The sequence below is a fragment of the Dromiciops gliroides genome, chromosome 2, assembly GCF_019393635.1.
Source record: "Dromiciops gliroides isolate mDroGli1 chromosome 2, mDroGli1.pri, whole genome shotgun sequence".
Classification (NCBI taxonomy): Eukaryota; Metazoa; Chordata; class Mammalia; order Microbiotheria; family Microbiotheriidae; genus Dromiciops; species Dromiciops gliroides.
Window position 1 is genome coordinate 344,399,017 of NC_057862.1, and position 14,169 is coordinate 344,413,185.

Below are 14,169 nucleotides of genomic sequence, written 5' to 3' on the forward strand. Positions count from 1 at the left end.
TCCAACCTCAACACCTATTACTAGGAATTTGGAACTAACAAGAGAAGCTGCTAGGTGGGGAGAAAACCAAAGCTCAGAACTCTCCCTCCCTCCCAAAGGTAGCAGCTGGGCCATTGTCTCTTTAGTTCTCTTCTAGGAAGCACTGCAACTTGAATGAATATATGTTAGTTTTTGCTGAGTCAGAGGAACAGATAAGTGAACATGTCATTTGTAGCTAAGAATCTCACACTTTTAGATCCTTAAGAACCTAAAGATCATCTAATTCAGTTTCCTCATTTGTTAGACCCAGAATTACTCCCAGAGAGGGGAGGGGACTGGCCTGAGACTCCAGGACTGAGAACAGAACCTGCAGCCTTTTAACTTGAAATCCAGGGCTCATTTGACAGCTTGGTGGGCACAGTGGATAGAGCCCTGGCCTTGGGGTCAGGAGGACCTGAGTTCAAATCTGGCCTCAGATACTTACTAGCTATGTAACCCTGGGCTAGTCACTTAATCCTGTTGGCCTCAGTTTCCTCATCTGTAAAATGAGCTAGTGAAGGAAATGGCGAACCATCCTAGTATCTTTGCCAAGAAAACCCCGAATGAGGTCCCAAAGAGTCAGGCACAACTGAAACAACTCAACAGCAACAACCAAGGCTCTTCCATTAAACTGCAATGCAGATATGGGAATTAGTTCTTCCTTTCCATGGTGATGTATTGATTGATCTATCAACTTAAATATGAAATTTTTAATGTGATAATACTAAAAGAAAGAATGATGAACAACTTTGTGGTACTGATGTAAAGGCATTGTTCCTTATAATGGAAACATGACAGAGCCACTCGTATAGGTAACAATGCTTCTGCACAGGAAGCATTTCACTGTGATTCAATGGAATAAATTATAAGAAAGACAAACTGCAGAAAGTTTAGAGAAAAGTGTCCAGAATGATTAAGGAGCTGAATGGGATTGATTTCTAAGGAAAGATTAAAAGAACTATGTATGTATAACTTGGCTAAGTGACAACTAAGGCTTGAGGCAAAGAGAACTGTCTATAAATATTTGAAGAGTGTAAACCAGGCATGCAAAACCCGATCATCTGGTCCCCTTCGCAATAGAACATCTGACTGAGTGACAGCTTGGCACCCCCACACTGGCCTGGATTTCTGGCTTCTGGGGGAGTGAGGTGTCCAGGGAGAGCAGAACAGTCCCATATTCTTTGTCATCCATCATCAATCCTCACCACCAGAAATATGCACAAGCAGTGGTGTGAGGGGCAGAGCTAGACCCTCTGCTGGATACCAAGAACCATAAGATGGGTCCCTACCCTCACAGAGCTTACAATGTAATAGAAAGAAAACCTTAATTTTCTCTTTCAGTTTGATCAGTATCTTCTTTTTTTATCTCAACATTTTATTCCTGCAAAGGACTTGGAATAATAGGATTTTAGAATGAAAAGGGACCTCATAGATCATCTAGCCCAACTTCTTCATTTTCTGCAGGAGGAAACTGAGACCTGTAGAGGTTAAGTGACTTCTCAACTTCTCTGGGATGACATCATAGTAAGTGGCAGAGTGCAGTCTCAAGCCCCGGTTTTCTGACTCCAAATCCAGTTCTCTTTCTACTACACTAGAGATAAAAGATCTGGATTTGAGTTTTTGCTACTTAGGTTAGTTTAGGCAAGTCACTTCAGCTTTATTTTACTTCATTTCCTTACCCAGAAAATGGGAATAATCCCTTCCCTCTACCTCACTCACAGAACTGTTGTAAGGATCAAATGAGAAAATGTGTAAGTGTTTAAACAATAAAGTATTACCCAAACATAAGGTGCCAATGCTAGTAATTTTTACTTTTATAAATATGAAGTTATATCACTGGTTCCTAATGGATATTGTCAGAACTCCTCCCTTTTTCATTACACATGCATTAAGGCCCAAAGATGCCACCGCTGTTCAGAATAATCACAGAACATAGTCAAGTGGTGGAATATAATCATGCAGTCATTATGACCCATGGAACCAGCTGTACCTGCCAATACCCAGAAGCATACAGCTTTGGCCATAGGCCTCTCAAAGAGAAATGAGTATTGAATTCATTCTTTCCACAAGTCACTTGAATGTTCAACTATTCATTGCTCTGAACTCTGTGCAAAATATATTGTTTTGTAAAATCCTGTTGAACACAAATATTATTTGAAAGTGTGTCTCATCTACTAAGCTGAATGTAACAGTACTCCCTACGTTACTAAACAAATCAATATGACTCTACAATTTTATTTAAATAGTAATAATAAAAAAGAAACAACCACACCTATTCTTTTAAATAATACTCTTGAATGGAAACTTTATTTATATTCAGGGTGAATAACTGTGTTGAAAAAGGACAAGTTAGAGTATTAAAATGTTCATTTAAATGAGTAGATGACAAAAAAACTTTCATAAATTAAAAGAAAAAAATAGATGGGTAGCCTTTTCATATTACTTTTACAGAAGCAAGTCAAATAATTTTTGCCTGGCCCATTGGTTAATCGATGGATAGGGTTCTTGGATTAAATGAAAAAACAAGTTTTAATTGAATTTGGAAAATAGATTGAATATGTTTATGTCTGAGCCATGCTCACTGGAGTGATTAGAAAAGAGGAAAGAAATTGGGTGTCATATTAATTGGTATTTACTTTGAAATGCATTTTGGTTTTTATTCAACAATTTGTACTTTCTGTGAATTTAATTAGACTTGATGTGCCCGAGGTTATATTTCTCATGAAAATGGGCTTTTTTTTGGCAATAAAGAATTGTACCATTTTATCAAATTGGTCCTTGGCTAAACGAAAAGAACTACCAACTTGTGTAAATAGCAGAAACCATTGACACTCTTGCTACCATGTGTCATCAAGATATTTTTCCCGTTTTCAAAGTTTGGAAAATGTCTCTGTGTTTTCAACAATTTCTATTTTTCTTCTTTTCTGTGTTGTAAGAAATAGTTCAATTAGGACACCAAATACTGTCCCTGGAGACTCTATATATGCAAACCAAGCAGGGCAACCAACCCCATGGGCAGATCCATGCACCCTTCCAAGAATCACTTCAGGTTCCCTAGATTGTTTTTAAATTAACTTGTCAAAACTAATAAACTAAAGGAAAGATAGGATTACCCAAACCAGTCAATGAAGAATCTCTAGGGTGCTGTTCAGTATAAAACCCTTCAATGTGATAGAAACATTCTTTTTACTTTAATATGAACAAGGGCGAATTGAGTTGGCAAAGGGAAAAGATGAAAATAGCTACAAGGAGGCTCCTCTTCCTTATGGAGAAGCTAATAGTACCGGTTGTGAATTGAGGTTGTTACCAGTTGTGAATTAGTATTGATTGGTACCATTAACTTTTATCTCTTGGACATTATGTGATTGTACTTTGTGTCAGAGAGATCACAGGGTAAGCATATGTTTAGAATTGGTAGGACTGTGTTTTTCACAGAAAATAAAATTCTGTGCAGTTGGTAATTTTGGAAAGAGACAAAATAGTACTATTTCTTTAAAAAAATGCATTCTTAGAGTGATTCGTGGTATCTTTGTGGTACCTTTGTGTTTTAGCAAAGTATTCAGAAAACTCTTGGTTTTGTCACCAAAAAAGTTGATACTCGGTATTTTTGGTATTCTTTCTATTTTACATTCATGGGAAGCAGATGTAGGGTTAAGTAACCTTATACATAAAGGAAAGTAGCAAGCAGGGAAACTTTCCATTTTAAAATACTTCTCTTTCTTTTGTCCCAGTATTTCTCTGTATTATTATTCTTGCGTATTCATTAACAAACTTCCCCCTGTTTTATTGTAGAAGAAATAATGTCCCTTATTTTTTTGAATGATTCATTTTCTGGTCAGGTGGAGAGGGAGAATGCAGATTTTCAAGACTATGACATTATAGAAGATTCCTGATTATGGTTTCATACCTATAGGTATAACACAGTCATACTCTCAAATGTATAAATGGGAAAATATTGAGTCCAATGTAATTTGAGATCTTATTTTTATGGCAACTAGTACCAAAAGGTACCCTAAAGTAAAGTTTTTCCTTTAGTTCCCCACCACCACCATGAATAAAAGATAAAGAATCTTCTGGGTTCCCTAACTTTATTCCTGCAAACTTAAACGAACAATAATCCTGGTCAAAAATAATAAATGAAGTTGATAGATATGAAGACTCAATATGGACATCTCACCTGTGTCCATCAGTTGGCTGAGACTGTCTGCAAAATAAACACTGTAAGGGGAAGAGGTAGAGAAACAGCTGGAGATACTTAGAATCTATAATGAGATAATTAAGACTAATTAGCTGGCCCTGTAGGCATAAAGTAGCCCATTAAGTTGAGATCCAGATTTAATAACTTACCTGGTTTTAAAGGTAAAGGGTTCACTGTGCTCAAGGGAATAAGAAACTTTGGGGATGGGCTTTTAGAAAAGGGGGTAAGCAGCAAAGGTGTACATCATCAGCTTTTCTTCTAGAAATCGAAACTAACAACTCTGGTTCCTTAGATTCTAGTTAAATGCAATGTATCAGTTTCTCAGGAGAGAATTTGGAATATTATTCACATCTGCAAAATGGGTATAAAAACAAGAAAGTTGGTTGGGCAGAACCAAGATGGGGGAGGAAAGGCAGTGAGTTGCCTGAGCTCTCCCTAAGATTGCTCCAAATACCTACAACTAATGCCATGATAATTCCTGGAGCAGCAGAACCACACAAGGACAGGGTGAAATAATTTTCCAGCCAAAGACAACTTAGAAGGTCATCAGGAAAGGTCTGTGGTGGTCGGGTGAGAGTGGAACGAAGTCCAGCACAGGCCAAACCAATGCAGACCCAGCCCCAGCATACCAGGAGCAGGCCTCGGGACCCTCTGAATCAGCAGCAGCAGCAACTGCTTCTGGAACTCTTAGCACACAGATGGTAAGGGGGTTGAACAATTGGCCATAAGGAGATTACGGGGGTCTCTTTGCTAGTACTGAGGAAGGACTTTGTTGTTTTGCCAATACTCAGATCCAGGTCACAGTCTTGGGTGTCAGTCCCAGGAGGAGGAGGAACACAAGCATACCAGAGCTTGCAGCTACATTGGAGAGGTACTGTGTTCATAGTTCCAGGGCAGAAAATCAGGCCTGTGGTTGCTTGACAGACCAGAGCACAGACCAGAAGAGTAGTAAACATACCTCTCAAATCATACCACCTTGGGAGAACTAAAACCTTACAAATTCCTAGAAGTATCTCTGAAAACATCTTCACAACCCCCTGAAGCTTAGGACAATGCACCCTCCACCCTAGAAGCAGTACCCCACTTTAACCAAGAGTTAAAAATCAAGAAATAGGCTGGGAAAATGAGCAAACAGAAAAAAAATTCTGGACTATAGAAAGTTTCTATGGTGACAAGGAAGATCAAAATATACCCTCAAAAGAAGATAACAAAGTCAAAGTTCCTACATCCAAAGCTTCCAATAAAAGTATGACTTGGACTCAGACCATAGAGATACTCAAAAAGGACTTTGAAAATAAAGTAAAAGAGGTAGAGGAAAAAATAGAAAGAGAAATGAGAGCAATGCAAGAAAATCATGGCGGGGAAAAGAGTTTTTTATGATTATATCAAATTGCAGCCTCCCTCCATTCTGGTACACTGGCAAATCCTGAATGTAAATATTATAGACATAGCTTTCATTGATCTTTTAACCCAGCCTTTACATCAAGGGTTCTAAACCATTTTTGTGTGATAGACCTCTCTAGCAATCTGATGAAGCCCAAGACCCCCCTCCTCAAAATAATGTTTTTAAATTTATAAAAGTAAAATATGTAGGGTTATAAAGGAAGCCAATTATATTAAAATATAAGTATCAAATGTTTTTAAAGTTCACAGATCTCAAGAACTCCTGCTTTAAACACTGTCCACATGCCAGAGTACATTCCCAATTGCATACAGTATAATAATAATAGTGATAGTAATAATATTCAATGTAACATTTACATATTTCATGGTACTATTTTTCAGAGTGTTTTCTACAACATCATTTTGCAATAGCAAATTATCTTATCCTTGTCTCACTCATATTTTTGTTTTGTTTGTTTTGTTTTGTTTTTAGTGAGGCAATTGGGGTTTAAGTGACTGCCCAGGGTCACACAGCTAGTAAGTGTTAAGTGTCTGAGGCTGGATTGAACTCAGGTACTCCCGACTCCAAGGCCAGTGCTCTATCCACTGCGCCACCTAGCTGCCCCATCTCACTCATATTTTAAAGTTTAATTCATGTCCCTTTCTATATCAGCATCACTTCCCAATGAGTAAACAGTATAGCTTCAAGTCAAATATTTGAACTGCCAGGTACTATACTCTTTTTTTTTTCTACTGTGACATACCAAATGTGTGGGGATATATGAAAATATCCCTTCTGGACATTTCTGCTTTCTTTTGTTGTTCACTTGTTTCAGTTGTGTCTATAGTCTGAGTCTTCATGATTGCATTTGGAGGTTTTCTTGACAGAGATACTGGAGCAGTTGCCATTTCCTTCTCCAGTTCACTTTACAGATGAAAAAACTGAGACAAACAGGCTTAAGTGACTTGCCCAGGGTCACACAGCTAGTAAGTGTTAAGTGTCTGAGGTTGGATTTGAACTCAGGTACTCCCTACTCCAAGGCCAGTGCTCTATCCACTGCGCCACCTAGCTGCCCCATCTCACTCATATTTTAAAGTTTAATTCATGTCCCTTTCTATATCAGCATCACTTCCCAATGAGTAAACAGTATAGCTTCAAGTCAAATATTTGAACTGCCAGGTACTATACTCTTTTTTTTTCTACTGTGACATACCAAATGGTGTGGGGGATATATGAAAATATCCCTTCTGGACATTTCTGCTTCTTTTGTTGGTCACTTGTTTCAGTTGTGTCTATAGTCTGAGTCTTCATGATTGCATTTGGAGGTTTTTCTTGACAGAGATACTGGAGCAGTTTGCCATTTCCTTCTCCAGTTCACTGTACAGATGAAAAAACTGAGACAAACAGGCTTAAGTGACTTGCCCAGGGTCACACAGCTAGTAAGTATCTAAGGCTGGATTTGAACTCATGAAGATGAGTCTTCCTGATTCCAAGCCCAGTGCTCTATCCACTGTGCCACTTTACTGTCCTTCTGCCTTCTATATATTATAAGAAATATTTGCACTAAACAATTTTCTAGTTGTACCTCTGTGAAGCACCTACAACATGCAAGTCAATGGGCAGTGTACACTACATGAAGACCTCAGATTGAGGAGCTCTTAGTCCTATCAATGTTCTGCACTGCCCTTAATTCTCTCATGTATTGTGATTCTGCATGAGCCAGAACCATCTTACCTTCACTCAAGTTTTTTCAAGTCCAACTGGAACCATCACTTGAATGTGCCAGGCTCTTTGGTGGATGCTGGAATAAATGAAAGTTACAAGATGCTGAAATGGTCCTAAACTAAATACTTGTTCTCTCTGGTTAATATATTCCTGTCAGAGTTTTTAAAACTGCCAACCCTAATTAGAGGACCCAGAATGATAAATCACATAGACCTAAACTAAACCTTAAAAAAAATCTTCCCTCAAATGAAAGTTTTCTGAAACAAAGAATAAAAACTTGCTCCTTCCAACAGTTGCACATGACAAGATTCCTGTTCAGTCAGAGATAATAATAACTAATTAATACAGTATTGAAAGTTGACAAAGCATTTTTTCAGACACATTATCTTATTTAATCCCTACAACTCTGTGAGATAGGTACTAAAGGTACTAATTATGCTCATCTTGTAGAAGAACCCTAAGCTGAGAGGAATTAAGTGACTCTCCCAAATTCATACAAATAATGAGTAAGAGAAGAGATTCAAACCTATCTCCTTTCTGACTTGGAAGATCAGCCCTCCTTTCCTTCCATTGAACTGCCTCTCTGGTAGGGTTAACTGTCATTCTAAGGCCACATGTACTTACAAGGACCTTGTGTGGACCATCATTTCTACTCAGTCTCTTCTCTGTTTTTTCATGGTACTCCCTACTCCAGTTTGCTCCTTCTGCTTCACCAAAATGTTCAGCAATCTCCCTACACAAATTCCAGAGGATTTTTCTCAGTCAATTCTCATTCTTAACCTGTTATATTAGAACAAACACATTTTAGACTCCATTCCATGATGTCTTAAGTAAGACCTGTAACATTGTTAGAATCAGTGCCAATAAGAATTGGAAATCAAAGAGATACTCATCAATTGGGGAATGGCTAAACAAGATGTGGTATATGATTGTATGGAACATTACTGTGCTATAAGAAATGACAGGCAGAATTATTTCAGAAAGTCCTGGAAAGACTTATTTGAACTGATGTACAGTGAGGTGAGCAGAACCAAGAGAACATTGTGCACAGTGACAGCAATATTGTTTGATGGAGAACTGTGAATGACTTAACTATTCTCAGCAATACAATGATCAAGACAATACCAAAGGACTAATTATGAAGCATACTATCCACTCCTAAAGAAAGAATTGATATTGAGTGAATACAAACTATTTTTTACTTTCATTTTTTTATTCAAGTTTTCTTATACAAAATGACTAATATGGTAACATTTTATATAATTGCACATATATAACCTCTATCTAATTGCTTGCTGCCTCAGGGAGAGGAGGAGGAGGAGAGAATTTGGAACTCAAAACTGTAAATAAAAATGTTTGTTAAAATAAAAACAATCCTATTTAAAAAAGAAGTCAATGCCAAAAGCAGTAGTTCTAATGACTATAACAGTATCACAATATTCCCCTCTATCCTATTTAAGGGTACTTGGAGGCAATGATATGATGTCTAGGGGTGACAACTTGTACATCACAAACCTCTTATCCCACTGACTAAGGACATTTAATGCTAGGTATAATAGCATTATTCCTTTCTTACTCCTAATTTGCATCACTGGAAGGATCTATTTAGAAACAGAAATCTACCAATTGAAGCATATCTAGATCTCTTTCCCTCAGATTTAGGAGTAACAGTTAATATCTGAGAATAAAAGGAAATGTAAATTCTAAACAAATCTAATCTCAAAGATACAAAAGTAGATCTGTGTCTTACCTTGAAGAAGGAGAAGAGGGAACCATGTGCCACTCTAGAAATTGACCTCTAGCCACATGGGTAGTTAGTAGTTACATTCCAACAACTATATTCTAAAGTGGTGGCATCTAACTCGAAATGGAAATGGATCCCTTGCTGGTCACATGTTAATTTAGAGAATCACAAAGTAACATTATCTATGTTGTATATGTATTTTGTTTAAACATTTCCCAATTACAGTTTTAATCTGGTTGTAAAAGAACTTGGAAGTTTTGTGTTGGTGAGTTTGATACCTTTGTTCTAAAGTATACATTGCTCAGGCATGAATGCAAGGGGAACATTATATTTTTGAAAAGGCATACTGGGGGCAGCTAGATGGTGCGGTGGATAGAGCACCAGCCCTGGATTCAGGAGGACCTGAGTTCAAATCCGGCCTCAGACACTTAACACTTACTAGCTGTGTGACCTTGGGAAAGTCACTTAACCCCAATTGCCTCACCAAAAAAAGAAGAAAAAGAAAAGAAAAGGCATACTCTACTGTCTGTCTCCAGTGGTCAGTCAGCAAGTACTTATTGATCATCAACTTTAACTATATTGGGCAGTGAAAGGGTATAGGTATAATTAAGGGTCCCTGCCTTCTAGGAACTTAGAGGGTTTGGGGGGAAAACAAGTCAAATATATATGAAACAATCAGAGAAAAAGGCACTAGATAATAAAATACCAATTAGTGTGACATGTAACATCCAATTTTGTATTGTAGATACTTAAATACATGTTTTATCTCCCGTACTAGATAGTAGCATAGTGCCTTTCACATAGAAGATGCTTAGTAATACTTCTTGAATTTTAATTTCCTTCCAAATAGAAGTTGGCTAAACTGAAAACAATACACAAGTTTAAATGATTTACCAGTAAGGAGTCTATTTATTTAAAGTGCTTTCAATTCTAATTGTTTCTATAAATCCCTTTAAGGTTAATCTTCTTGCACTGGAATTGGGAGGGAGGAAATCATTTTGTAAAGTGTGTTTGTGTGTGTGTTGTGTGTGTGTGTGTGTGTGTGTGTGTGTGTGTATGATATGTAAATTATACATAAACACTTTTTTTGTGGTTAGAGTGAGAAAAAAAAGATGGTGAGGCAGTTAGGTGGCTCAGTGGATAAAGCACTGCCCTGGATTCAGGAGAACCTGAGTTCAAATCTGGCCTCAGACACTTGACACTTACCAGCTGTGTGACCCCTGGGCAAGTCACTTAACCCTCATTGCCCTGCAAAAAAGAAAAAAGGAAAGAGAAAAGGAAAAAAAATAAGATGACCCTCCAAATATATGTGTATTTAATTCAGTAAGCACTTAGGTGCCTACTTTGTGCACAGAATGCAAAGACAAAAAATTATGGTACCCTGTCCCTAAGTTTACACGGTATATGGAGGGGGGCATAGAAATAGACATGTATATAGATAAGTATAATACAAATAGGGGCATTGTGATGGAGACAGGGGAGAAAGTGCTTTTAGCAGGAGGAATCAGGAAAGATTTGTAAAGGCAAATGATAGCTAAGATCTTGAAGGAAAGAAAGGTCCTGAAAAATACGTATGATGAGGGAATTCATTCCCTACATGGGGTATGGTCTTCACAAATACATAGAAGCAGGAAATAGCACATCAGGTTCATAGAAACAACTCTAAGCCAAGCTTGGCTAGAACATCGAGTATGTGATAGGAGTAATGACATAAAGCTGGAAAAGATTAGTTAGAGATAGATCACAAGGGCCTTAAATGTCAGGCTAAGGAATGTTTTTATTCTTTAAGCAGAGGGAAGCCACTGAAAGTTCTTCATCAGGGTGATCACAATGTCAGATCTGTGCTTAGGAAGATTATTTTGTCAGCTAGTGTACAGGATGGTTTGGAGAAAGCAAGAGCCTGAGGATAGGAAGAATCACTTAAGAAGTTATCCAGGTGAGAGGTGACAAGAGGACCTGAACTAGGCTCATGACATTGTGAGTGCAGAGAAAGGAACATTGTGAGCTACTGGACAGATAGAATGGAGAGGATCTGGCCACTGACTAATGTGAGACATGATACAGATTAAGAGTTTGAAATCCATGTGCCTGCAATAATAGTGTTGCCATCAACAGGAAAGTAGAAAGAACTGGTTCAGAGAGGAAGTCACCAAGTTCATTTGGAGGCAAGTTGAGAGGCAAGACTATAAGTCAGGGGAGAGGTTAGAGCAAGTATATGTATTTGACATTCATACATGAGATTGTTCCAATTTTTTCTGTGTATACCCAATATCTAGCACAGTGCTTAGCTCACAGGGCTAAGTGATTGGACTTGTGATGTCATTGGCCTCTGGGCCCTTCCTGTTAAGGAAGCTCCCTCTGTCATTGCAAGTCAGCAAACTTTCTACCGCTCATGGTCTCAGAGAGTGGCCTAGAGTGCTAAAAGGACAAGTGACCTGGCTGGATGAAACAGCCAGTATATGACAGAGGCAGGATTGAAACCCAAATCTTCCTTGTTCATAAATAAATAAATGTGTGTATGTATGTGTGTATGTGTATATGTATGTATATATACATATACTTATACATATGTGTACATAGATATGCATAGACATGTATATATATTTATAGTTGCTCCTTTACTTCACACACACCCCAAATTCTCTTATACTTAGCCATTTGTATTTCTATATATACATATTGTCTCTCCCCACAGGGTGCAGGCCGCTTGAGAGAAAGGCACTGCTGTGTGCATGTGTGTTCTCAGTGCACCCAGCAGAGTGCTGCCTTGCACGTTGTAGACACTTGATAAATACTCATTGACTCCCTGAATACACAAAAGAGTGAAGAGTACCCTTCCTACGTGGTGGACAACCAGCGTACATAATTAGTTGTTGTTTCTTCATATGTCCTCTCCCATACTATTTCTCATAACACTTAAGAGGAAGGCATTTTCTGACCTCCTGATTTCTTCATAGTGAAATACTTACCTTTCCTTTAGTGAATACAGTAATAAACTAGTATCTTCTTGTTTCTGGTAACATGGAACTCTACTGAATATTTAGGTATCTTTTTAAGGATGCTATACAATGAGTTACTAGCAAACCCCTGCTTAGACCACATGCTTTTAGTTTTTATTCTATAGTTTTCCTAAAGGAAAGACATGTTTATTTGTCACTTCTCCAGATTATGAGAAGAAATAATAAACACCATTTTGGAAAGTATTTCATCAAAGAAATGTATGATTTCAGTGGCTCATTTGTGGTTTTAAAAATTATACTTGTTCTATAATTTAGAGAATGTTTGAGTGCATATTAATCCATTAGTCCAGTTTCAATCATTGTTATGGACAACTATAAATATGAGTAAGATTGCATTGTATGTTATCATTAGTTAACAGATGGCCACATCTAGTAGGACTTAGAGACTGGGGAGAAGAGAGAGCTGGAGAGTAAAGGAGAGTGAGGGGGGAAGAAAGGAGGGGGAGGAGGGGAGGGGAGAGAGAGAGAGAGAGGGTGGGCTGGGCTAAAAGGGATTTTCTCCTAGGGTTGTTTAAACTTTTTAATATTTTGATAACTGCATTTCAGCATAATTTATTTCATTTGTAATATCATGTAATTTATTTATGAACTTAAAAACATTATTCTTGAGAAGCCATCTGCAAGCCTCACCAGACCAATGACGGTAGGATCCAAGACACAAAAAGCTTAATTTCCTCTGCTCTAAGGTCTCCTGCTGTAAATGTCTACTAGCCTACAAATGACTTGTCCTTATTCCTACTACTAGTTAGCAGCAGATCCAGGACCAAAACCAAATTCCCCGCCTGTCACCTTGTTCCTTTATCCAGCAGAGCACATGGAGCTATCATAAAGCCAGGACAGAATTGGATAATAGGAAAAGCCTTTAGTCTCATTCCTCTACAAGTTGATAAAAATATGAGCCCCTTTCCCTTTGATTCCCTCAGCAACTTTCTGCTACAGGTAGTAAGAGACTAAGTGAGAGAAAAAAAACTAAAGAATCATGGACTTGGGCTCCAATCCCATTTTAGTCACCAATTATCAAGTGACCTTGACAAGTCACTTAGCCTTTCTTAAATTAGGGACAATAATATTTCACCTACCTGAAATCAAATGTCCTTGAAAGGTTCAGATGAGTTCAATGTGTTTTAAATGATATTGTGCAAAATATTTTTGTGTGTAAAGTAAATTATTACCCCACTGCAGCTTTGTTAGATCCACAGACACTTTTGTATTCACCTTAAAATAAGAATAAAATTGAAATGTCTCCAGACCACTTGCTTACTCTTGGAGATGAGGTCAGGCTTTACTTTCTCCATCTTCCCCCCCCCCCTCCAACTTTCCTTATGTAAAGAAAAACATAAGCCTCCCATATAGATGTGGGGATTCTTTTAAAATCTGGAGCCCATTAGGGCCCTGTTCTATTTTATAAAAGAAAGCTTTCTTGCCCATTTAGTTTAATTAATTAAAGAAAACATAAATAAAAGAGAACAATAACTTGCCCACAGTCTGGCACCTGGGTCTGAGAACCCTCAGGGGCTTGGCACCTAAAGAAAAGCCATTCCTGGTTATTTTGAGAAGGGAAGATCCTTGTCCTGGGGGCTTTAGAAGTATCTTCCCTTGGGGTCTCTGAAAGGCTGAAGGGTCTCCACTGCCTCAGGCAGGAGTCTGTTTGAGCCAATACTGAGTCAGAAAAAAAAAACTGCTACTAAGTAGTTTTACTCTTCCCTTTGTCCAAAAGAAAAAAGAAAACATCAGACTCTAAATTGAGCTAAAGACATAATATGGAAGGTGTGCAAGCTGGGCCTGTTTGTGAATGCTTGATGACCTTTTGCGTTGTTCTTGGACAGATTCCTCGGGGTGGCTAGCTTCCTCGCGGTCTGTGCTGATGCACACAACATGCTCTTCAAACTACCGTGACCCTTTTGTTTCTCTGTTAGGTGAAGATGAGGATGAATTTGAGAATTTCATGCTTCCTCTCACAGTTTCATTTGAAACAGTAGCTCAAATATTCAACAACAATTTTAAACAGGAAGAAACAAAGGTGAGTTTGTTTTGGCAAATGTGAAAATACATTCGATTTTGATCCAAAAGATGGTTTTTG

At 38.0% G+C, this 14,169-nt stretch overlaps 1 protein-coding gene across 1 annotated transcript in view; it reads left to right on the forward strand.

Annotated features, from left to right (window-relative positions):
• Positions 1-14,169, forward strand: part of RANBP17 (RAN binding protein 17) — a 341,266-nt gene that overhangs the window by 241,731 nt on the left and 85,366 nt on the right. The window contains 1 exon segment of the mRNA XM_043990154.1: positions 14,006-14,109. Within this exon segment, the coding sequence (XP_043846089.1) occupies positions 14,006-14,109 (104 nt within the window).